Genomic DNA, 27032 nt, shown 5'->3' with positions numbered 1-27032 from the left:
GATGGGGATAACGTTTTTCCTAACAGCTGGGTAGGGATGTGAGGGTCACACGGGGTCTCTGGGGTGCTGGCACTGTTCCATTTCTGGTCTCCAATGACAGTTACAAAGGTTATTTATAATTATTTGTACTCAACATAAATGCTATGTGCTCAGATCTATTTCTGAGACTACACCGCACAGTTAAAAAGGACAGGGAAAAACAGACATCTGACAAGAAGATGGAAATAAAAGACCAAGAACATTCAAGCTGAAATTATTACTGTGTTAAATTGTGTCCTGAACTCAGCGATGTAAACCTAAGAGCGCGTGTTTTAGTCTACACAGGGAGAGCCAGAAAACGCTTCTAAACATAGTAATAACGTTTAGTTCCAAAAGTAAGAATCATATGAAGTTTCTAAGAAATATGAATTTTTTAAAAAGTCAGTACAATCATCATGATTGATCAGAGCAGGTACCTGACCCTTAAAAAAACCAAAATCAAACAAAAATGTATGTTTTAGAGCGGGAATGAGGGCTAATAGTCCCTTTCCTGCTTTAGGCGAATAAAATATCATCCCTGTTCTGTGGATGGAGAAGAAAAGCTCACAATGACTGCCTTGTCCAAAATTAGGATCCTGAGTAGCAGAACAGCAAGGAGTCACCTACTGACTGACTTCTTTACGAGAAGGGAAGCCAGAGAAGGCAGACGGTCCATCCACTGCCTGTTTCCTGCATCCCAAGAAGCCTATGCACTGCTTATCTCAACCAATGTCCTTAATCACAACACTCACCCTAACACAAAGGTTTAGCAACTGACAAATGTGTATATCCTATCATGCTTTCCTTGGTCATTTAAAAAAAAAAAAAAAAGGCTCAGGGGCGCCTGGGTGGCGCAGTCGTTAAGCGTCTGCCTTCGGCTCAGGGCGTGATCCCAGCATTATGGGATCGAGCCCCACATCAGGCTCCTCCGCCATGAGCCTGCTTCTTCCTCTCCCATTCCCCCTACTTGTGTTCCCTCTCTCACTGGCTGTTTCTATCTCTGTCAAATAAATAAAATAAAATCTTAAAAAAAAAAAAAGTTTAAAAAATAAATAAAAAAAATTTTTTTTAAAAGGCTTAAAGAAATTTCAAAAAAACACTGTATTAACAAGCACTTTTAAGTGAGAAAGAAAAGAAAAAAGAGTACCTTTTGTATTGTCTTAAGGAGGCAGTAAACAAAGTGATTAAACACATGGATGGGCCTTGGAGTCAGACAAAACCTAGGTCTGAATCCTCCCCTTGGGCAAGTTACTTAACCTCTCTGAGCCTCAGATTCCTCATCTGTAAAAGGGGAGTAGTAACAGTGCCTCCAGCAGAGAGCTGCTGGCAGGATGAACTGAGGTAATGACAACGTGTATGCACGCCGCACCCATTCGCCCGGCTCCTTCATTACTAATGGACAGTGTATTACAGGCCACGCCCAAGATTAGGGATTTCATATACGTCCGAAAGAAAAACAAACAAACAAACAAACAAAAAAAACCACCTCTCCCTTATGGCTACCCTCTAAAGGGAGCCACAGAAAATAAGCATAATAAATAAGTAGAGCACATAGCATGTTGGAAAGAAGAAGTGCTAAGGGAAAACCAGCAGGAGGAGGTGAGGGAAGGAAGCTGCATTTAAAATAGGGCGAATGGAGGAAGCTTTGCTGAGAAGATGACATGTGAACAAAGGCTTGGAAGAGGAAGAAATTCATCACTGGCTTCTGAGGGACAAGCATTCCTGCCAGTGGGTACAGCCAGAGCAGAGCCTAAGGCCTGGTCGTTTCTAGAAGCATCGAGGTGGCCTCTGTGGCTGGAGCGGAAACAGGAGCTGAGGTCAAAGAGAAGACAGCGGCCACACCTTGTAGACCGGGAAAGGCTGGACCTTTTGCTCTGAGGCAGATGAGAAGCTGCTGAGGGTTCACAGCAGATGAGTATCCACAGGCTCTCAATTAGCTATTAATTTAACCTATGGTCACTAAATCTAAAGACCATACAAAAATTAGTTAGATAGGCAAAATAATTTATGCTGAAAGGAATCAGAACACTGGAAGCAGGGATGAGGGACCCTGAGGTGGTAAAAATATAGAGAATCTTGATAGAGAGTGGGTTACACAGGGTGCAAGCATGTCAGAACTGATCGAACTGCACATTTAAGACCTGTGCATTTCACTTTAAGTAGATTATCCCTCAATTCATGAAAACTGCTTAGAAAAGGGGCAGTGATTCTTACAAATTAATGATAAAAGATTTGTATAATGCTTCCAAAGCATTTGTATATTAACAATGCAATACTTAGAACAACCCTATGAGATAGGTGCCATCACTGTTCACTCTCAGATGATTAAAGAGCAAGATCCAGGAGTGAAGTGAGCTGTCTAAGGTCACCCAGCTCGTCAGTGGGTGCTGAGACCCTATCCAACGTCCTACCCCATCCACAGGCTCTGGTGCTGCCATAAACACTCATGGGCAGTGAAGAAGGGGGCAGATGGGCAGTCAATGCTGCTGAGCCTCGGTGAACTCATCTCTAAAATCCTACAGCATCCTAAATGATCACCAGTGTTCTTCTAGGGACAGAAGTCTGTGCTTCTAGCACACTCCATATGGGAGGCAGCACGGGATTAAAGAGACAGCGGCACGGGGACAGCCAGGCAGATGTGGGTTGGAATGCGGACCTTGTCACTCACATTGGACATTCATAAAGTCACTCATTCTCAGAGACATGATCAGCTAAGTGGTGGGTAACGATATCCACCTTGTGGGTTTGCTATGGAGAGCGCTACCGCATTCGAGTGACTGATACGTAGCATGCCTAAATTATTATTCCGAAATTCAAAATTCCTTTGCAAATTCACCCTTTTACACTATAGAGATAAATCCTATGAAGATTACTCAAAGAGAATACATACCTGAAAAGAAACTGCCCCATCACTATTGTGAACAGAAAAGGATTTTTCTCCCATTGCCTAAAAAAAACACAACAACTTGTTTTAGGATGAAACTGGCAGAAAATGTACACTAATAAAAATAAAAATTAAAAGAAAAGCACATCCTTTTTAAATCTTAAATCTGCTGACCTTCAAAAGCTCTCTGGAAATAAAATTCACCATCCTTTCAAGATGTCTGCAATCCCCTTTCACAGAGAATGGAATTCTTCCTCACCCATTTCCTTTTCTCAGCAGTCTCTTCTGCCTCCCACTACCCCCCTATTCCCTGCCCCCCCCGATCCCCCTGGAGCGTGTCTCCATTCTTACAGCTCCAGCAGGACTACAGATGCCCACCCAGGTCACATCCCGACACTTCACCTGGACGCCATTCCCAATTTCAAATGATCAGCGTATTATTGCCATCGGTGCAATGGACTAAGTCTCAGCAGTGAGAAGGAATGAACTATTACTGATACACCCAACAACACGGATGAACTCGAAAGAATTATGCGGAGTCAAAGGAGACAAAAAGAGCACGTACTGCAGAATGCTCTTCTATAAAGTTCTACGTTACTCATCTAGAGCGCAATTCAGTGGTTGCTTGAGGATGGGAGGAAGACAAAGGGGCAGGAGGAACCTGTGGGGTGACGGATATGTTCACTATTTTGTTGTGGTGGTGGCTTCGCAGGTATACAGTCAAGTCAAAACTTAGCAAACTGTCATTGTAAGGACGTGTCGTTCACTGCAGATCATTTATTTTCAACACAGCTGTTAAAACTAAATACTGCCATTTGGATGCTCCCTCTTGAAATATGAAGATCTCCCAAACCAAAACGTTCCCAATTTTTCCTTCTGCTGTTTCGACCATCTATCTACCCTTCTACAAAACAAACAATCAAACAAACAAACAAAAAAACCCCTACTCCCCCCACCCCGCCACCACCCCACCCTACCCGCATCCCTTACTCCACATTCCGAGACTCTGCTCTAGTGCAGGTCCTCGTGGCCCTACACCTGTACTGTCACAACCACGTTCTTCCTGGTCCTCCTAATTTCACCGTCTCCCTCTCCGAGGCTGCTCTGCACATTACTTTCAGAACATCTGTCCCCAACACCCTCTGTAGCACAGTCCTTCCAGATCAATAACTCCTGACGACTTCCTATTTTCCATGCAGCAATAAACACCCTCCACTGTCTGGACTTCTATTATCTCAGATCCCTCTCTCTGCTCCGAAAGCCACACTTTTTACTTCCCATAGGCCAGCACCCAGCATTTGTCATGCTCGTTCCCACTTCCGGTCCTTGCTTATGACATTCCTTCCTCTTCCCCAAACAAATCCACCAAACTCCAAACCCTGACGACACCTTCTTCCTGAGGGCTCCCCCGTCACTATCTGACCCTCTACTATGTAAGTGCTGTACCACTTAGAACGCACCGTGACTCCGAAATTCTTCCCATATGGTAACATTATCTCTCCAAACAGACAACAACTCCCGTGGACTAGGGGTGTGTGTGTGTGTATGCATGTGCGTACCTGTATATATGCATGTATATAAATACACCCACACTCACACTCCTATCCCCACATGTATACATTCACATATGTATCCACACACGCACACGCACGCACATATATATCCAGGAAAGCTGAGCACAGCGGTTCTTACCTTTGAATCTCCTGTACTTCGTTTAGATCTTCCAGCGTCTAGAAGCAGAAACATTTAAAAGATATTATTGCGTGATTTGCTTATGTATGTTCTACAGTATCGTTTTATGAGGCTCTAGCTTGTCTAACATCAAATAATCCAAACAAACAAAAGGTGTGGCCGGATGCTACCTTGCAGACAGACATCTCAGATTCCAGAACAATTCTCGAGCCGCAGAAGCAGCGAACTGGAGCTTGTTGCATTACCAATGTTCTCTGATGAAGGATAATATTTAGTATGACAGGGAAACCGGCTCAGAACAATCTAGCTATGTTCCTGCAGTGGTGCCACATGGAGTGACTGTCCTCATTGTCTACGTTACCATGCTTGAAAACACACCATCGTTTTAAAATACATAAGTGACATTTATTTACACACACGGAAAAATTAATAGCAAAAAATATTAGCACAATTTATGCTTTTTTCCCCCCACAGCAAGGTGTGTTAAGACTGCTGATGGCTACTTCCATGGAACAGAGAGGGCACGCGTGCCTTATCTTCATCTAAGGTACCCTTCACGGGGAAGACAGGATTTCAAGCTCCCTGCAGGGGGAGAGTTTCAGAATAAAAGGAGGCAAAGAATACTTTCCGTGCCGGGCATGCACATGTGAACAAGAAAGGAATGGTGTGCACACGCTAAGCTACGCCATTACACAACAAACGTAACATTTCTGTATGTCTTTTCATTTGGGTTAGAGTTTGACAAGCTGAGAAAAAAATGTGTAAATAATACAACAAATAGTAAGCTCTCTTTAAAGAACGAAACTATTAAAGCTGACAGTTAATAAAAGAGGCAATAAATATAACCCGGTTAATCAGCATCTGGAGAAAAAGCGCAGCCTCCGTAGTCAGAGTGAATACAAAACCAAGAATATCCTTTTTGTCTTTTACTTTGCGATTAACACAAACACCATAAACCCAGTCTTGGCTAGGACATGGTAATGCGGACACTATTCCTACATATTTCCCAAAAGGAGCATCAATTCATACAAAGCATCTGGAAAGGAACTGAACATATCTACCAATATCCTCCAAAGTATTCACATCCTTTGAACCAAATATTCCAATTCTGGGAATCCATCCTAAAGAAAGTTCTGATCAAAGTTCTACAAATAAAGAACTCCCAATGCAGCAATATTTACAATAGCAGACCGTGGAAATACGTCTCCTTAAGGGGAAAGCTTGAGAAAATTACAGGATCCACGTAACAGGAGGGCTGGTAAGAATGAACCGTCTGCAAGCTGAATGAACAGGGATGCTTAGGAAATTACAAACACGACTATGACTTTCTTTTTCTCGCTCTAATAAATTTTAAATATCTTAAAAAAAAAAAATCAAACATTTCAGACCCAGGAAAGAGCCAGAAGGAACGTAGATTACTCAAGTCCTAGTGCTGCAAGGATGGAGAATGACTGTTCTTTTCCCTACCTTCTCCACAGTTTCCACCTTTAATAGTTATATATTTTTGTACAACCCCCAAAATAAAATAATGCTGTGATTGTGTGTGTTTTTACTTAGACACAAAAAGAATCTACAAAGCAGGGCAGTGAAAGAGATGCCATTCTGTGCCTGACCGCTGACCTTGTTTTGGCTGAGTCTGGTTGCCCGCTGAAACAGGGTTAGCCCCAGGCTCCTGGCTCTGGCCTGGGACCTTCTCATCCTTGCTGAAGACGATCTTTGGTAACTGCGTACCAGTTTCTGGTGGGGATCTTACTTTCACCCTACATTCAAAGTAAGAGAAAAGAAAAGAAGTTCAAGGTAATGTGATGGCCATCTGAGTGCCACGGGTTACACACTGTCTCAGTATCTAAATCCATCATCTCAGATAGTCCTTGTGAGTCCCTCATGTACATTCTACTGGCTGCTTTGTGCACCTGCTGAAATGGGGACTCAGGAAGGTTAAGAACTTGCCCAAGAGTGGTGAGGCCGGAAGCAGCCAGCCAAGGACCCAGCATTCTACTCTGAAGCTTCCGTTCCTAGCAGCCACATTGTTCTGATGGACATATTTTCCCCTAAGGGTCTATAACGTGTTCAACAAGGGGAATGGAACAAGGGGCACAGAACCAGTAAGACGCTAAAGTAAACTCTGGAGGGGCGGCATGTGAGAGGCAGCGCGCACAAGCAGCGACCTGCCTGGGGTGCATTCCCTCTCTTCTCGCTTCTCAGCAGACCCCATCCTGCCAAGGAGGGGCAGGTGAGGCCCCATGCCTGAATGGACATGGGACTAAGCTAGCTCGGTTGAGCTGGACGGGAGCACTTCTAATCCTGCCTCATGGGGGAGAGGTCTCCCTCTCCCCCTGGATGTCAGCTGGCTGTGAATAATGAACTCACTCTGTTGAACACGCCATGCAGTGGGTTAGGCTGTTCTGCCTTTGCCTCCAATGCTCTTCCCTTATTCACCTGGTGAAGTCCACTCACTTAAAGGCTGGCTGGGCCAAGAGCTGCTGGAAACCTTCCCTTCTACAATTCTCTTCTACAATTCTTCTCTTCTACAATTCACCAGTTTCTCTGCCCCACTAACTCTCTATATTGCCGTGATCATCTGTATTGGTGTTTGGCCTCCCTCATTCATCTCCGTCTCCCTCATCGTGTTCTTAACCTCCAGAACTCAGCACAGTATTTGGCACATGGCAGACACTCAGTAAATGTTAGCTGAACTACCAAATTCCCAGTAACTTCACTTGAGGATGGAACTGAAGGAACATTAGAATTACTTACTCACTTCTGGAGATGTCTAGGATTAGAAGGGTGACAGAGACAGACTGCTTTTTTAAAATACAGTAATTCACATCTTCATCCTGAGAAAGGAAGACCCAATTGTACATCACCTTATTCATTCACACTAGAACAAGAACAGAAAGTTTTCAGGAACAAGGCAAATAAGGGATCCAACCTCCGTCCCAAACAACACAACTGTGGGTGCCCAGAGATGCTAGGGAGTCGAGGCAGCCACCACAGCGAGAAAGAGCACTGACAGAAGCAGGGTGTTCCCAGCCAGTGTCTTGGGCTCACGTGAAGGGAGTGATCAGGTCATGTGTGTCATGCTCACCAGATAGGAAGAAAATCCGTCGTTCTTTGTGCGGTCTAGGCTGAATCCGATCTAAGAGGGGGTAAAAAGAGTAGAGGTAAATACCCACATGCTGCTCTGGCATCCATACCTTTCTTACTCGAAGAGCAGAGAAGGTGATTCTTTGGCCTAGCCGTTCTTGATTTTCTTAGCATTTTGTAAGAGGGATCACTAATTACTAAAATTATTCAAGAATTACAACTGAAGTGTTAAAAGTAAAACTATGTGACGCCTGTTCACAAGTTTAACTTTCTCCATATTCTGAGACTTCGTATTTTTAAGTGTGGGGTGAAGCTCTCATCTGAGCAACAGAGAAGGGTAAAGCCCTTGACCTCCCAGGAAGGCACTTACAGTCGTGTCCTTGTCTGTGGCTCTTGCGGGGTCATTCACGGAAAGGCTACTGACATTAACCACCATGTACCCATCCTTGAAGAATCCAAAGGTGTTCAGATGAACCTTATGCCTCACATCGTCCTAAAAAGATTCAGAGTGGTGGCATTAGTAATATGGAGAAGTTAACTTGATTATTTAACCTATTTATTTCCTTGAAAAATACGGTATCTAGCTAGCTAGTCACTATTTCCATATACTTGGCAATATATATAATATATATACCTTATCTTGCTGTAAAAGCTGAGGAAGCCTCATCAGAAATTCATAAGATATCAACAGTTTGGCAGAAGGAAGCACATAATAGATTCAATTCATTCCCATGTATGTGTAAGGGTCCCAGGGCAGACTTGGTGATCCAGTGGAATGTGAATTCCAGGGAAGGAGGAACGATGTTTTCATCATTCTCATAAGCTTCCTGCTAGCACAAGGCCTGGAATCCAGGAGGCATTCAAAACATGTTGGGGAGTGAGGGGGAGAAGCGGCCAAAGCTGCCCCAAGAATACACTCATTTTTATAAACCTTCTTATGAATCTTATGTACCTGGATCCTCCGACTGCAGGATGACAAGGATACCCGACATTACTTTTCTAACCTATAATACATTTTTTTTTTTTTTACATTTGCACCTATAAACAATGTTTCATGTGACGGGTTTTCAGGAAACAAAGCCTTATGCAAAAGGAATCCAGGAACTAGCCAGGAGGAGACAGATCTCTCGGACACAGGATAACCCTGAGATTTGCCAAAACTGACCACGTGGGCAAATGCCGACCACACCTGCTTGAAACTGCCTCGAAGTTGTGATTCCAATCGCAACAAAGTCAATAAATTTTAAGGCCAACAGAACAACAGTATTAGTGGATACTTCTCAAGTTGAAGTTTCACCCAGACACGTCCTACTGTGTAAAGTCATGAGTTTTATTTTTATTTTTTTAGAAGATTTTATTTATTCATTTGAGAGAGAGAGAGAGAGAGAGAGAGAATGAGCGGGGGAGGGGGGAGAGGCATAGGGAGAGGGAGAAGCATGATCCCCATGGAGCAGGAACCTGACGCAGGGCTCAATCACAGGACCCCGGGATCATGACCCGAGCTGAAGGCAGGTGCTTAACCGACTGAGCCACCCAGGCACCCCAAGTCATTAGTTTTATATAGAGAATCACTTACCTAAATGAGAGCACCTTCGGTAAGTCCGCAATAAACTAACAGTTATTAAGTAGCTCCTAAATGCCAGGTGCCAAGCTAAGCACTTTTCTAAAACCTGCATTTGGTTCCTCCTCAAATCTGCACAGTCATTTCTGCTACTGTTCGCATCTTGCTCATGGTTTTTAAATTCTACCCTTTGAGGGCGCCTGGGTGGCTCCGTCAGTTAAGCCTCCGCCACGATCCCAGTGTCTTGGTCAGTGGGGAGCCTGCTTCTCCCTCTCCCTCTGCCGCTCCCCCTGCTTATGCTCTCTCTCTCAGTCAAATAAATAAAATCCTAAAAAAAAAAAATTCTACCCTTTGTTTCTTTTGATTTTAAACATAGCTATCCGACAACATAGCGAGCTGCTCTGGGGGCTCTAGGTCTGCTCTCCTGCTGTCTCTGCCAGCTTTCCCAGCAGGTGGTGTCTTGGTGTGAGTGTTACTTTCTCTTTCTAGACCGGGGTCTCCTGGACATCAGAGGAAGTCTAATCGCCAACCCCAAAGACCTCCGGGGAGAAGGCTGTGGATCAGATCTTTGGCAGAAAAATCATAAACTGTAACCCCCTACATAGCTAAAACACACATTTTATAGCCATTAGGAGGGTTATGTTTCCCAGCCCACTCTCCTACTCAAGGAATATAGCTCTGGGAGTACCGCAATATTAGGGGTTACGGAGAGGGACACAGCTCCCGCATTCTCCCCCTCCCCCGCCACCCCCATCGCCCCTTCCAAGGCTTTGTTTGGCTCCTGATCCCAGCCAGCCATTCATACTCCAAGGCTTTAGGGGCCAAGTTTCCACAGTGTCTCAGGGCAGCCCTGGCTTGTGTTCTTCTACCCACTGAAATCGCCGCTCCCCACCCGCCCCCCCTCTTTTTTTTTTTTTTGCCCCTGGGAATTTCCCTTATTTTCCTAGGATCCAGCTATGCATTTAAAGCATGTTTGCTGGCCTTCCACTTCCTGGTGGAGCGGTGTGCAGTACACCAGAATTCCCAAGGAGAACAAGAAAAGCAAATAAGGTATAGAAGTCATCCACTGGAAGGCAGGAGGGGGCTGCTAGGCCACAAACCCCAGAAAAGCTAAAGCTCGTGTCCTTTCTCAGGATCCTAAGAGAAATGATTTGAGTGGCTATTTTCTCATCTCGCCCAAAGGTGCTACAAGGCCACTACCATCCTAGATGCACAGGAGAGAAACCAATTCAACTACGTATGACGGATGCCTTGGGACATTGCGGCTTCATACCCTGGCAGAATCCCCAGATGAGAAGGGCGGGAGAGACAGAATGAATAAACAAATTCTTGCCACGGGCAACAACATAGGTGAACCTCACAACATGATACTAAGCAAAACGAGCCATATCACCATAGGTATAATCAAGTCGAACGCAGGGGGAAATAATCTATGGTGACAGAGGTCAGGATGAGGACGATTCTTGGGAGGGAGAGACCTGCAGTCGGTTGTGGGCGGGGGATGGGGGGGTGGAGGGGTGGTCTTAAGGAGCTTCTGGAAGTGCTCAGTAATGTTCTGTTTGTTGTTGGTTGTACAAGTGTGTCTACATTGTGAAAATTCAGAGTTATAGGCTAATAGTATTTTTAGCATGTACATTATATAATAAGGTTTAAATTTTACAAGTATGCTTGTTCTAATGTAACCAGCATTTAGATGCTGTGCAGCAACATGGAAGGCTGTTAAACACTGCTTAGCTCATTTAGTCCACCACCATACGTATTCCTTAGGTATGTGGGGGGAAGATGCTTCAATTGCAAACTTATAGCAGTTGCTTTTCCCATATAAACATTTTATTCCTTTATTGTTTGTTCTCACTTTTATATTATCATTTCACTTGATAAAACAATGCCACTAAAAACCCATTTTTGAAGAATATTTTGAACATCGATAACCGCAACACAGCTCCACATCCTCCATACCTGAGAAACAGGCTTTCCTGTGACAGCTCACCCCATCCGGCCCGGGAAGCTCCGTGCCAGGGATGCAGACACGAGCTCAGGGCGCAGTGACTACCCAGAGCAACGCAGGCGTAAGTGGTGACGCTGGGATGTCAATACTGATCTGTTGTGAAAGCCACTTGCACGCTACTGCCTCCCAACATGTGAAAGTAATCATGAGAGAATATGAGCTGCACGTGGGACAACCTGGAAGACAGGGACAAATTCCTAAAAACATACAACTTCCCAAGACTGACTCATGAAGAAAGAAAACCTGAATAAACTAAGAGTGAGTAAGGAGACTGAATCGGCAATCAAACAGGAAAGACAGCTAAGGCAAAATTAACAAGAACCCCTCTCAAACTCTTCCAAAAAAAAACTGAGAAGGAGGGAACACATCCAAACCCATTTTACAAGGCCAGCATTATCCTGATACCAAAGCCATACAAGGACACTACAAGAAAAGAATATTACAGGCCAGTATCCTGATAAGCACAGATGAAACAGTCCTCAGCAAAATACCACCAAACTGAATTCAACAGCACGTGAAAGGGTCATACACCACGACCAAGGGTCATACACGCCTGGGATGCAAGGATGGTTGAATACATGCAAATCAATACATGTGAAACGCCACATTAACAAATTGAAAGGAAAAAAATCCCATGATCACTTCAACAAATGCAGAAAAAGCATTCAACAAAATACAACATCCTTTCATGGTAAAAACTCTCAACAAATTAGGTATAGAAGGAATGTACCTCAGGATAATGCAGGCCATATGTGACAAGCCCACAGTTAACGTCATCCTCAACAGTGAAACACTGAAAGCTTTTCCTCTAAAATCAGGAACAAGATAAGCTTCCCCACTCTCACCGTGTGTGTTTCAACCCAGTACTGGAAGTCCTAGCCAGAGCAATTGGGCAAGAGAAAGAAATAAGAGGCATCCACATTGCAGGGGAAGAAGTACGACTGTCACTATTTACAGATGGCATAAGGAACTCAGCACAACAGCAAAACAGAAACAACCGCCCCCAAAACAACCCCAAGTAACCTGATTTAAAAATGGGCAAAGGATCTCAACAGACATTTCTCAAAAGAAGACCTACAAATGGCCAAGAGGTATATGAAAATGTGCTCGACATCACCCACCATCAGGGAAACGGAGATTAAAACCACAATGAGAAACCACCTCACCTGTCAGAAGGGCTAATACCAAAAAGTCAAAAGAGAACAAGTGTTGGTGGGGTGTAGAGAAAAGAGGATCCTTGCACACTGTCGGTAGAAATGGAACTGAAATAGTCTATGGAAAACAGTGTAGAAGATCATTAAAAAAATTAAAAATAGGACTATCATATGATCCAGCAATCCCACTTCAGGGTACACATCCGAAGGAAGAAAGATCAAAATCCTGAAGAGACACAGCTGCACTCCCAAGTCCACTGCAGCATTATTTACAACTGCAAAGTATGGAAACAACCTAAGTGGTTGTCAAGGATAAATGGGCAAAGAAAATGCACACGTGCGCGCGCGCGCACACACACACACGCACACGCACGCGCGCGCACACACCACTGACTATTATTCCGCTTTAAAAAAGTGAAATCTTGTTATCTGCAGTACTGTACATGAACCTGGAGGACATCATACTAAGTAGAATAAGCCAGACACAGAAAGACAAATACTGCATGATGTCACTTATATGTGAAATCCAAAAACGGTGACTCCGTAGAGGCAGAGTGCAGACCGGTAGTTACGGAGGGCTGCGGGGTGGGGGTGGGGTGGAGGGAAATGGAGATGTTGGTCAAAGCCTACAAAGTACAAGATATGCAGGATGAATAAGGTCAGAGATCTAATGTACAGCAGGGGGACTAGGGTTTACAATACTGCACTGTTCACTTGAAATCTGCTGAGTAAATCTTGTTCTCACACACAAAGGTAGCGATGTGAGGTGCTGGATATGTTAATTGGTTTGACTGTGGTAATAATTTTATGTGTATCCAAACACCACATACATCTTAAATACATAAAACTTTTTATGTATTTATTTGTGAATGAAGCCTCAAGAAACCAGGAAAAATATTAAATGCGAAGAGCAAAGTCCAAACTATGTAAAGAGTTAAATTTGTGTTCAAAAAATAAAAGCATATGTATTTACACTTGAGAGAAATTCACCAAACTATGAAAAGATGAGTACCAGTGCGATGGTAGGCAAAACTCTACTTTTTAAAATTCCTAACGATGGTCATGTATTATAATTAAAAAAAAAAAAAATCAAAAAATTTTTTCAGTATTACCATTTGCCAGTATTATTTGTGGGACCCTCCCTAACCTAACCCCCAGCTCCATTTTAAGCTATCATATTGCCATGTCAAATAAGACACGTATGGAAGTGACTCTGCAAACTCTATTTCGCTACACAAATCACAGAAACACCGAAATTTTTAAAGTAGAAGGAACCAGGAAAATCATACATAATGGCTCATTCAACTGTATTTGACTCAATTCACAGTGTAAATAAACCAGTATTTACAAAACACCACTAATGGCTGAGGCCCCAAAAGTGAAAAATACTCAGTTCCAGAAAAAATCACCAATAGTCAGTCCTGACTGAACAGGAACACAGAAACCTTTCCTTCTAGCGTGGGAAAGCCAGAGATCTGGGCACCCTGGGACAAATGCCCCATCTATTCTGCACCTCCTGTGCCAGAGTGCTCCAGCCAGCATCTGGGGATGGGGCAGGAGTGCAGGAGACAGCATCCTCAGCACTCACATTTCTCCCTCCAGACAGTCTCCCAGAAGGAGCAGCGAGGTCAGTTTCTTGAAGACAGGGTGAAAAGCAGGAGACAGGCAAGGAGCGGGTGCCAAAGCAGAGTTAGAATGCCAACATCAGACACAAGCGATGAAGATTTAATTACATTTTCAACAACCACCCTATTATTTCTTTTTTTTTTTTAAGATTTTATTTTTTTAAGTAATCTCTACACCCTACGTGGGGCTTGAACGCACAACCCCGAGATCAAGAGTCGTGTGCTCCACCAACTAAGCCAGCCAAGCACCCCCCTATTATTTCTATCAGCACTGACACAGCAATGTTCTTCTGTTTCCCCAAGGATTTCAGATTGCAAACACTTGACCTTGTAGCCAGTACTGTGCTAAGCGCTTTATCTACCACCACTCAGTCTTATTACAATACTATGAGGCAGGTGTTATTATGCCCATTTTATAAATGAGGAAACAGAGGCTCAGAGTGGTAAAACTTGCTTAAAATCATAACGTTAAGTAGGTGACAAAGCCAGTATTCTAGCTCAGGTTTGTTTAAAGCCCAAACATGTGGTTTTAGCCACCTCATACTTTTTACAACCAAACAGACAGTGTATCTTTGGTTCGTTTTAAAATTTTTTATTGTAGAAAATTTCAGACCATCAACTCTTGGCCCATTTTGATCCTCTATACTCCTCCCCACCCCCAATCTCATCTAAATGGGATCTCATTCTAAACAGACTCAAATCCCAGCTGTTCTATCATTTCATCTATTAATATTTCAATGTATATCTGATAAAGCTTCTTAAAAAAACATAACCATAATCACATGGCATGCTCTTAACCACAATAAACTGCTTATCAAGTTAATTAAACAAGATTGTTCATCCATGAGAAGTCAAGTTTACAGGAACATAAAATATAGGACTGTTCCCTGGTACATATTTATACAGTTGTTCATAAAAACTTGTGGTTTTTCCCAGTTTTCCTAGTAGACTTATATTATCTGAAATTAGTGGAAATACAATTACAATCTCAAAAATACTAATCGAAACAAGGAAATAAGTATCAGTTTGATGATGATGATGATGAAACGATCTGAATTAATATACAATTAAATTATTAGAGAGGATCCAATTAGAGAAAATGTGGCACCAGCAGATTATTCTGAATTATTTCAGATTATTCTGAAAAGTTTGTCTTTATTTTCAATAAACTATTTATAAAACTAAAACTTCGTCTGAAGATTATCAAAATTCTAAACCAAAAAGTTCATCCAAAAAGTGTATATATATATATATATTTTAAGATTTTATTTATTTATTTGACAGAGAGAGAGACAGCCAGTGAGAGAGGGAACACAAGCAGGGGGAGTGGGAGAGGGAGAAGCAGGCTCCCAGCAGAAGAGCCGGACGTGGGGCTCGATCCCAGAACTCCAGGATCACGCCCTGAGGCGAAGGCAGACGCTTAATGACTGAGCCACTCGGGTGCCCCCAAAAAGTATATTTAAAATGTGCAGTTTCAGGTCATAATTACAGATGCACATTTTTTTCTCTTCTTATTTTCTGTTTGCATGCAACTTTATTTTTACCACCACAAATGTGTTATTAGCATTTAAGAGTATATACACGCTCAGAAGTAAATTCTTTTTTTTTTTAAGATTTTATTTATTTATTTGACAGAGAGATAGAGACAGCCAGCGAGAGAGGGAACACAAGCAGGGGGAGTGGGAGAGGAAGAAGCAGGCTCCCAGTGGAGGAGCCTGATGTGGGGCTCGATCCCATAACGCCAGGATCACGCCCTGAGCAGATGGCAGACGCTTAACGACTGAGCCACCCAGGCGCCCCCTCAGAAGTATATTCTTACCGAAATAAGTTTTCCTAAAATTTCTGACTTGTAGAGAAAATCTGAAATTAAAAGACAATAAACATGCTGAGATCTTAAACCTCACCAATAGTCAACTTAAAACGAGATGTCATCTTTCTGTTATCAGGTTAGCAGAAGTTATTAAGACTTACAATGTGGTGTGTTGTGAAGTATGTGGGTAAATGAATACTGAACATTCTTACACACTACTCGTGGAAGTGTGAACTGACAGAACCCTGTAGATACAGGCTATTTGGTACCTTCTATTTAAAGTAATCCCATGCCTAGGAATCTATGCCACAGAAATACTAGAGCTGATACACAAAGATATATCTACAAGAATATTCACGGCAGCTCTGTTCAGAGGAACTAAATCAAGCAACATAAACGTCTATAACAAGAGAATGTAGAGCAGACAACACTTCATCTCAGGGTCGTGAATTTAAGCCCCATATAGTGCAGGGAGCCTACTTAAAAAAAAAAAGCTATAAGATAATAAATGAAAAAGACAAGTACATTCATCAAGTATTTACTGAGCACCCACAGGCACTGCTCTAGATTTTGAGAACACAGCGCTGAGTACAACGACAAAAGTCCTGCCTTGTTGAGCTTATAGTCTAGTGGAGAGAGCAGATAAGAACAAACACACGGTAAAGGCCGTGGTGCATCAGCCTGTGAGGAGTACGGCGGACAAACAGTACAGGGGAGGGAGAGGAGGAGAGGGGGAGTGCAGGCCATTTGGCCACTTAGAGGAGGGTGGTCCTGGAGAGCTTCACTGAGGAGGCACCTCTGGGCAGAGACGAGGAGGGTAGTGTGGGCATGGGCCCTGCAGACGGCAGCGGAAAGGGTGTTCCAGACGGCACCCGCACAGAGCTCGGCGGACTGAGGACGGTAAGAGGCCAGAATGCCTGGACTCTGGCTTAGAAGTCACTGGAGAGCTCTGCACAAACCTGATCTTAGATTATAAAGTGTGCTTACTCCAGAAAAAGACAAGAAAAAAGAAAGAGACCTCTAAGTGGGGAATGTGCCTAGGAAGATCATTAAAGTTCTGCAGAAAAATGACATATCAACCCAACCGAGGGGACGGGGAGCAGAAAGGACTCTTCAACATGCCCGTGGCCCTCTTGTATTAGGCAAGCTTTTGGATCAGCAAAAAGTCACCTGTCACATACTAAATACTGTTTTGCCCTTTCAGATGCTTTATGAAAGGTGACTCTAACTCATGTTGCTCTCATTTGTACTTACCCAGCCAAAACATTTTTTGGTTTTCTATAGACTATGCCTCTGAAAATGAAGTATTATATTCACCAAATCATTTTTATTTGACTTCTGAGAGTGAGATTTAGGACAGTTTTTACAATCAAACGTAACTTTTAGAAATTGTAAATGACAGGGGCACACGCAACTCTTGATTTCAGAGTCCTGAGTTTGAGCCCCACGTTGGGTGTAGGGATTACGAGAAAAAAATAAACTTTAAAAAAACGTATGTTAGTTAGAAAGGTATAAGCAGAGCCACAACATATCGTCTTGCTATTTGGTGGCATCCACAGCAAGACTGGTTGTCGGGGTGCCTGGGTGGGTCAGTTGGTTAAGCCCCTGCCTTCGGCTCAGGTCATGATCTCAGGGTCACGGGATCGAGCCCCACTTCAGGCTTCCTGCTCAGCAGTGAGTCTGCTTCTCTCTCTCTCTCCCCCTCTGCTCGTTCTCTCAAATAAATAAGGAAAATCTTTTTTTTTAATTCTTTGAAAAAAACAAACAAACAAGATTGGTTGTGTATTACTGGGCACTCACAAGCCCACTACCTGGGTTCAGAGAATTCCTATTTTTACAAACACGGCAACAATACCTCTTCCACTAGTAAGTGCTTATTGGCGAAAAACTGGGGCACACAAACGCATTCATCCCCTCATTTAACATACACCTGCAGAACCCCCACCACGTGTCAGGCACTGTGCATCAGTGGACAGCCTGACAAGCCAGCTCCTGGCCTAAGGAGGCTCACCATGCTCCCAACTGTACAAAAGTAAAAGGAGTAACAACAAATATCCATGTACCCACTCTCCAGACTTACCAAATGTCTGTATTATAGTTGCTTCAGGAAGGGAGGGTGGGTGACAAAGACAAGTGCCTTTGTACCTCTCTGTCGAACACGAATCTCCTCCCATACCCCTCCCATGCTCATGAATTGGTTAGGTGCTTTCTTATTTTTCCTTTTAAAAATACTTTTACTACCTATATTATGTGTCCATAAATATCACACAGTTATCATTCTGTGTTTCAAAAATTTGGATAAACTGTGTCATAACGTATAAGCCCTTCTGCAACTTGCATTTTCGGACACTGTATTTTCTGAGGACATTTCTGTGTTGATACATTTCACCCGCTCTAGTTCCTCATTTTACCTGCTTGTATTCCACCTGTACTGTACATCACAATACAGACAGTTCCAATCTACGATGGCCCAACTTATAATTTTTTGGCCTTACAATGGTGCAAAAGCGATACACATTCAGTAGAAACCATACTTCGAATTTTGAATTTGGCTCTCCTCCCAGGCTAGAGGTCTACGCGATCCTCTCTTGTGATGCTGGGCGGCGACAGGCAACCCTGTGATCACAACGGTAACCAACCCCTACACTGACAACTACTCTGTTTGTCACTTTCAGTATTCCATACACTCCATGAGATATTTGGCACTTTATTATAAAACAGGCTATGTGTAAGGTGATTTTGCCCATATGTAGGTGACTGTTAAGTATTCTAAGAGTTTCAAGTAGGCCAAGCTAAGCTATGATGTTTGGTAGGCTAAGCGCATAAAATGCATTTTCAACTTATGACATTTTCAGCTCACAGTGGGTTTATCAGGACTCAACTGTAAGTCAAGGAAAATCTGTATATCCGTGTACACTCAGGTAATTTCCAATCTTTTGCCGTCACAATGCTGTTACGAACATCCCTGTACATATCTTCTTATGATATTTGTCTGGAGATCGAGAGTATACACATCTAGATGTGAAAATCCTGGGACACAGAGTGTGCACACTTTCAGCTTACTAGAAATTCCCAAATGGATCTCCAAAGTGTATGAGAACTTCCTTACGTTCTCACTGAACCTTACTGTCAAACATTCCGTTTTGCCCAGTCTTGGGAGAAATCCACGCTGACGCTGGTTCAGCTGCATCTCCTGATACTTCAGGAGTTTGAGCACCTTTTCTGTTTATTAGGCATTTGGGTTTTTCTTTTGCAAAATACTTTTTTTTTAATAGCCTATGCCCATTTTCCTTTTGGATTTCTCTTTATGTTCTTTATATGTTCTGTCTCCTGATCTTTGACTTTTATGCTGCAGGTACCTTCCCCCAGTCTTGTCCCTTTCTTTTTAAATTGTGTAGTATCTTTCACCATAGAAGTTTTTTTTCAATTTTGAAGGACAAAACCTATCAATCTTTACTCCTGATAGTATTTTTAAACTGTTTATTTTAAAAAAATCCTTCTCTATTCAAGGTCGCAAAATATTAACTAATACATTATTCTAAAAGCTTTAGGGTTGTTTTCATGTTTTGGTCTTTAACCTACCAGGAATGTATTTTTGTGTAAGGTAGTTCTCTATTTCATTTTTTTCTCCCCATATGGAAAGCCATTTGTCCTAAGACTACTTCAGAGCAATCTGTCCTAACTTCCACTGCTCTATGATAACACCTCTATTATGTATTAAGATCTCTTAAGATATAAGTATCTGCACTTCCTACTCCATCCTACTGATCTGTTCGATTCCCCCTACAGTATCCTATGGCTTTATGATCTGAAACCAAGTAAGGCAAGATCTCTCTTCTGTTTAGATGTGTGTTGGCTATTTCAGAACTTCTGTTGACCAAAAGAGAATGAGGGGACTTCTGGGGTGCTAGTAACATCCTGTTTCTTGACCTGGGTGCTGATTATATGGGTGTGTTCAGTCATAAGAAAATTCACCAAACTGCATACTTACAAACACAGAAACTGAAGAAAGGACAGGCAATGAGATGAGAGAGGAGGCCAGCTCACAGAAAGGCTGGCTGCCTTGCTGAGAATGCGAGCTCCCTCCTAAGGGGAACAGGGTGCCCCTGATGGGCATAAAAGGGCAACGACGTGACCGGATTTGGTGTTCAGACAGGTCACTCCAGCTACAGAACAAATGTGAAGTGGACTAAGGCTGGGACACCAGCTAGGAGACCACACTGGCCCACAAATTAGAAGGATGGCCTGGACCTCACATCCACGGAACTCAGTGAGGAGAAGTCACGGAGAGAAGATTTCGGGCTTGAAAAAATAAGTAGCTGGTGGTCCCAGTTACCAAGGAAAGACCATCTGGAGCCAGAGTATACAGGCTGGGTGGTGAAGGAGTGGAAGGACAAGTGGGTTTCCAACATGCAGAGGTGCTTACAAGACAACTGGACAGAAGCGGGGAGAGGCAAGTGGATTTAACTACCCAGAACTCCAGAAGAAGATCTGATCTGGACATGAAACAGGAAAAAAACACTCATAATTCCTAAAGACAATTACTATTCTGGTGTATTTTCTTCTTTTCTCCTCGTCTTAATAATAGTTGTTTTGCACAATCCTGTTCTTCTAAATAGAAGACTATAAGAACTGCTTTTGCCTTAACTTCCTCAACAATTTCACATTAAATTGCTTTCAATATAAAGCAAGTTGAGTAAAGATACTTCAATTTAGTTGTTCTCATAGACTGAACTTTAGAGAATAAACACAGCAACACTTAACTGAGCTGGCGGAAGGTCACCCACCTGGCCATTTCATCTTAAACAGCTCACCAACTGGCAGTCCACAGATGGTACGGCCCATAAATGTGTTCTATTTGGCCAACATGTTTGTTTTCAATTTCAATGAGTTGCTAGCTAGTATTACATAAAAGCCGGAATTTCTAACTTTTCTTGAGGGAACAACAACAACAACAAATCACAAGACCCAGCACGTCCAGGCCACATTCCAACGCAGCAAAAGCAGAGAAGCAGCAGCCGCCTGCAGAAGAAACAGGTGCTCTTTAGGTGGCCATGCTCCCCAGGATCTCCCAGAGCCAGTGCGCACACGGTATCTACCTGGCTTCCAACAGCATCTAAGCCTGTGACCTCTGATGACAAGTATCAGACCTCAAAGGCAAGCAAAAGTGCCTTTCAGCCAAAGGCATCTACGATCAGTCTGTCTACAACAGAGAAAAACAAGAATACTGTCACCTGCCACTCTCTGCCTGCCTACTGTTAATGATAGGAGACACTCCCCCAGGAAGCTTAATATTCAAATTATTGGCTCATTGTATTTAGACAGCAACTCACAAAAGGAATGAGGTCAAATTTACTCAATAAAGCAAAATTCTGACAGCCAAGCATCTGAGAGAGGAAAAACTACAAAAAGCTGAAAGCAAATGCAAACGACAGAAGTCTGGGGTCCTGGCAATCGGGGCTCTCCTCAGTGACAGTCACTGAGGGCTGCTTGCCCGGTGCAAGTGACAAGATGGAAAGAGCCCTGATCCTGGGCTCAAATTCTGTCACCTCCTGTTACATAACCCAAGTTCTGTTTCCCTAATTCATAAAGCAGGGATGATATCTCAAAGGGCTGCTATGAGGAGCCAATGAATGAAAACATCCAATATTTAGCACAGTCTCTAGCTTATACCGGATACTTTCATAACAAGTAGCTACTGAAACAGTAGCTGAGTAGGACACCTCATTTCCAAGTGAGCCTAGAACATCTGTCACTGGACCAGCGGTCTCAACCTTCTGGTGCACACAGCAGTCTCATAGACTATGATTCTGGCAGCACACTTAAGAGGGACAAAAGATTTAAAACAACACTGAATGTACCAACAGCCTCTACTTGAGGGTACCATTCGCCCAGCTCTCTTCCTGTCTCACTCTGTGTTGCCGTGGATGAGCTGTTGGCCTCCTTGACCAAGCTCTCTTCCACGCTCCCAAGGCCCAGGTATTGAGTCTGACCTCACACTGCTGCAAGAGCACACTATACCCTTTTCTTTTCTTAGAGAGGGAGAAAGAGAGAGAGAATCTTAAGCAGGCTCCATTGCCCAGCGCTGAGCCCGACACAGGGCTCGATCTCACAATCCTGAGATCATGAACTGAGCCAAAATCAAGAGTCGGATGCTTAACCGACTGCGCCACCCAGATGCCCCGTACCCTTTTCTACACCACCCTGATCCGCACAGACACGGCTAACCACATTCGTTTTACACAATGGCCAGTTTTGGAGGCTGCCTGGGAAGGGTTTGAGGTTCACCAGGATGGACCAGGGAACAGTCCATGGCCCTGAGACGAGGCATAGCACAGATAAGGAAGATCTTCTCTTAATTTCCCAAAACTTTTCGGATACTTTTGGGGGTGAGGGGAGCTTCACAAAGCAGTCTGTGCAACGGGGCTGCAGCCACTGGTTTAAGGAGATCTGCCATATAAGGCCGGTGTGATGAGGTGGCAGTGGTTTTGGGGTATTCATGCGGAGGTTTGATCTATCCACTTACGATCATCACTACATCAACTGCTTAAGATGTTCTCTAACGGCTCTAAGGAAAAACCCTCCCCGTGTCGTCTGAGCGTCTGGTGGCTGCTGGCAATCCTTGGATCTGCTTGGTGTGCAGATGGCTCACCCCAACCTCTGCTTCTGTCTTCACGTGACCTTCTTCCTTCCTGCGTGTGTCTCTTCCTGTAAGGACACCGGTCATATTGCAAGTAGGGCCCATCCTAAGCCAGTATGACCTAATCTGCAATACTTACTTCTGCAAACACCCAATTTCCAAATAAGGCCATATTCTGAGGTTGCACGTAGATATTCATTTTGGAGGGACACTAGTCAATGCAGTATATACAGAGAAATATATCCCTCTTCCTAATCATTCACACTGAAGTATCTTAGGCCTTAATTACCTGGCCCGTATATATGTTATCCTTCAACTAAAGAGATGAAGGAAAAGAAAACCTACTAGCTAGTCCAGACACTATTTTTTGACTCCAACTGTTTTTCTACTAGTTAAAAAAGTGGTAAACTACATAGGAGGATGCACTGGGAGAGACGGGAAAAAAAAAACAAAAACGCGTATAACAGCAGCAATGGAAGGTGCAGGGGCAATAAAAGTGGGAAAAAGGACAAAACAATCACTAGAATTTTCCAGGGCTGTTTTATTAAAAACTCTAACGATCAAATATTTGATTCTTCTGCACTAGTATTCTCAGAGGAAAGCAAACTGGCATATACGCCACCAAATAGTTGCCACTTTTAAAAGGGCCTGTTACGTGCTTATACACACACAAGCTGAAGACCAGAAGCTTGATACACAGATGTACTTAAAAGAGAGAAACCAGGGCGCCTGGGTGGCTCAGTCAGTCAAGCGTCTACCTTCGGCTCAGGTCATGATCCCAGGACCCTGGGACTGAGCCCCAAGTCAGGCTCCCTGCTCAGTTGGGAGTCTGCTTGTCCCTCTGCCCCTCCCCGTGCTCGTGCTCTCTCCCGCTCGCTCTCTCTCTCCAATAAATAAATAAAATCTAAAAAAAGAGAGAGAGCGATGAAACCCTGAAAGGTCTGTGTAAGGAACCATTTAGAGCGAACCCTGAGGTTCGGAGTCTTTCCAGCTCAAATGGCCAGGTAGTGGTGTTAAAATAACCTTCAAAGTGCTATAAACTGTTCTACTTTGATGCATAAAAGAAGGCATGAAAAGTGAAGAAGACCCAGATCAACCCATGTGTTCACATTATCCAAGCCCAAACAAAATGCAAACCTGCTGTCTTCTGGCCACACAAGTTAACTGAAGACAGCATGCGCCCAAGCCAAACAACAATGCTTCACTCCGTTGGTTTACTCAGAGGAAAAGGAGTCATTCAGCTATGCTAATGGGTAATTACACAGGAACTGCCCTTCATGTCCTGCAAAATATGCCAGTTCGATAATCAGACCCCCAAACTTAATCCTTCTACCATGAATGTGAGTAGGAGGGCGGGAACAAACGTCTACAATCTGAAGATAAATACACATCTTGGTCCCATGTTCCCTCACCAACTATGAAGTCGTACTAAGCATTATCTGATCTTCCTCCTACAGCCTGGTAGGTGGTGGCAGCAGCATCCACCGTTATAACCTCTGCCAGAAACCCAGATGCCACCCCTCCTTCACCTCTCCATCTGTCCATCATTTACCTTCCAGATAGCTAGTGGTCAGGGCACCGCGCTGGCTCAGTCAGCAGAGCATTTGACTCTTCATCTCGGGCTTGTGAGTTTAAGCCTCATGTTGGGGCAGAAATTACTTAAACATAAAATCTTTAAAAAAAAAAAAAATAGCTAGTGGTCTGTACCCTCTTCACCTTCCTCTCCACAATGTCCTACTTTAGGCCCTAATCCTAGACCCCATCTATAACTGGCTCATCCCTTGCTTCCAGTCCTGCCCTCCTGATAAAGAGTCCACAGAAACCTATCTAAAACGTAAACTCAGGGGCGCCTGGGTGGCACAGCGGTTAAGCATCTGCCTTCGGCTCAGGGCGTGATCCCGGCGTTCTGGGATCGAGCCCCACATCAGGCTCCTCTGCTGGGAGCCTGCTTCTTCCTCTCCCACTCCCCCTGCTTGTGTTCCCTCTCTCACTGGCTGTCTCTATCTCTGTCGAATAAATAAATAAAATCTTTAAAAACAAACAAACAAACAAACAAACAAACAAAAACCTACTTGTTTCTGGGGCACAAAGCACATATCTGACTAAGAATTAGTATCTAGAATATATAAAGAACTGTCAAAACTCAATAATAAAAAAATCAAATTAGAAAATGGGCAAAAGAGGGGCATCTGGTTGGCTCAGAGCATGCGACTCTTGATCTTGGGGCTGTGAGTTCGAGCCCCATGTTGGGCAGAGAGTTTACTTAGAAAACAAACAACAACAACAAAAACCAAAAACACAACTACCTGTTTCTGTGCCTGTCTCATTTTTGCATTTCTAGTGCCCAGCACATAGTAGGCATTCAATACATGTTGAATGAATGAACTACTATTTAGTTTGTTCTATTACTCAGTGCTATGTTTTACATAAATTATACCTAAACCTTGTAACTAGCCCGTGAGAGAACTACAGATGAGGGAACTGAGGATCAGACTAGCACATGAACACCAATTTCTCGTGCTTTCTCTTCCACACACACTCTAACCACACACACCCCCACCCTGACATACTCTTATTCACCTTCCAGGTCTCAACTTTAATGTCTCTTCTTCACGGAACTGTTCCCTTAGGCCAAAAACCAAGGCAGGTTCTTCCTCGCACAAAATAAAATCCACACATCTCAGCACGGCCTCCAGGCTCATGTGTACCTCCTTACCTTACCCCTGTGTCTTCCACTCTACCCCTGATCACTCCAGTTACACAGGCCTCCCCCTAGTTCCCAAGACAAATGAAAATGAAGACTGCCCTACTCAGAGCCTTTGCACCTTTTGTTCCTTTGCCTGCAATTCTTGCCTCTAGACCCTCAAATGCTTGGCTCATTCTTTCAGTTTCTGCTCAAATACCACCTCTTTGGAGACTCCTCCCAGGACCCCATCAAGAGTAGCTTCCAACTCCATTACTCTTTACCCTGATACTGCTTTATTTTCTTCTCAATTTATCCCAATCTTAAGACTACTTGTGCGTTCATGTGTTTCAGAACTTACTGCCCATTAACCCTAGAAAGAAAGCTCCATGTGCATAAGGGCTTGGCCGTGTTCACTGACACAGCCTGTGTTTAGACCACTCCCTGCTCAGTATATAATAGACACCTGATGAGTATTTGTTGAATGAGTAAGAGTAGAAGAAATACGTTGCAAAATCATCTAGTAAACTTAAAATCATTCGTTTTAGGCAACGAATATATATATACACACACACACACGTCAAAACAAAACATATTCAGTTTTTTTTGCACAACTTTCTGCTTTAATCTTTTCGCTTAACACCTTCTGATCTAGATCCCATGGGTATAGAGGATGTCTTATGTGACTAGCCCAAAAGTTATACAGCACACCGTAGAAGTCAGGATTCCAACCAAGATCTCTCTATTCCAAAGTCGTGCTGTCTTCTAAACTATATTAAACTGCTAGTGTAGTTTTGATTTATGATTACGGTTTATGATTTGTAGACAATTACCATGAAAGTAAGTACTCAGCCCAAGAAATGTCCAAATTAAACCAAAACACTCAAAGCTTTAGCAAGACACTCTCTTGCCACTGTCTCATATGCAGCAGCTACCTGAAAGCTACAATTATTAGTCATCAAAATACTTTGTATTTGTAAGTACCAAAGTCCAGGATGTGAAAACTATACTCAGACAGCCTCTAACATAAAACTCGGCGAGGGGCCTGCTTCTCCCTCTGCCTGCTGCTCCCCCTGCTTGTGTTCTCTCTTTCTCGCTCACTCTCTCTCTGACAAATAAGTAAATAAAATCTTAAAAAAAAAAAAAAAAAACCAGAGGGAAGTCTACACTATACTCAGAATATGGAGGACCATATCTATTTTCTTTGCTGGTCTGAAACCTCCATTCCTGGATGGCATGTGGGTAGGGTTCATGATCAACACAAGCCATCTCTGTTTCCTGAGCATACGAATTCCCAAGGGATAATACTTGTTTGCACTTTATACGCTTTTCCTTTGTCTCGCGTGTCATATTTGAGAAATATAACAAGATCTACTATATGACAAGACATATAACTTAATCAAGACTTTCCTATATTTTGACACCAAACAGCACAATTAAAGATGAAATGCCTAACTGCTATGGTCTGAATGTTTGTGTTGTCCCAAAATCTGTATGTTGAAATCCTAGTCCCCAAAGATGGAGGTGGGGGTCTCTGGGAGGTACTTACGTCATGAGGGCTGAGCCTTCACGAATGGGATTAGTGTTCTTGTAAGAGAGACCCCACAGAGATCCCTCACCCCTTCCACCATAAAGGTACAGCAAGTAGACACCAGCTATGAACCAGGACCACCTGACATTTTAATTCTAGAAATATACAAAGAGCACTGGATTGGGAGCCAAGAGACATGGTCCAGTGTGTCCTATTACTAGCTTTGTCTCTAATTTAAAAACCTACATGAATTCTGTTACACTACTTAATCTAAGGACCCTAACCTGTAAAATGAAAGCGTTCTGAAGATCTGGAGTTCTTAATTTGGAGTCATAAGCC

At 43.2% G+C, this 27032-nt stretch overlaps 1 protein-coding gene across 4 annotated transcripts in view; it reads right to left on the bottom strand.

The window, feature by feature from the left end:
* Positions 1 to 27032, bottom strand: part of GPR107 (G protein-coupled receptor 107) — a 71166-nt gene that overhangs the window by 41614 nt on the left and 2520 nt on the right. For all 4 annotated transcript variants that reach the window (XR_005835282.1, XM_040632067.1, XM_040632069.1 and 1 more), the window contains exons 2-7: positions 8052 to 8174; positions 7683 to 7733; positions 7352 to 7431; positions 6215 to 6354; positions 4595 to 4632; positions 2909 to 2965 (exon numbers count right to left, since the gene is read on the bottom strand). Coding sequence is in view for 3 of the 4 variants with exons in the window: in XM_040632067.1 (XP_040488001.1) it covers positions 2909 to 2965; positions 4595 to 4632; positions 6215 to 6354; positions 7352 to 7431; positions 7683 to 7733; positions 8052 to 8174 (489 nt within the window). In the remaining variant the exon portion in view is untranslated. The remainder of the gene's footprint in view (positions 1 to 2908; positions 2966 to 4594; positions 4633 to 6214; positions 6355 to 7351; positions 7432 to 7682; positions 7734 to 8051; positions 8175 to 27032) is intronic.

This window comes from Ursus maritimus, unplaced genomic scaffold (assembly GCF_017311325.1).
Source record: "Ursus maritimus isolate PB19 unplaced genomic scaffold, ASM1731132v1 scaffold_17, whole genome shotgun sequence".
Lineage (NCBI taxonomy): Eukaryota > Metazoa > Chordata > Mammalia > Carnivora > Ursidae > Ursus > Ursus maritimus.
The sequence above is the reverse complement of the archived record's forward strand: the minus strand, read 5'-3'. Positions and strand labels throughout refer to the sequence as shown.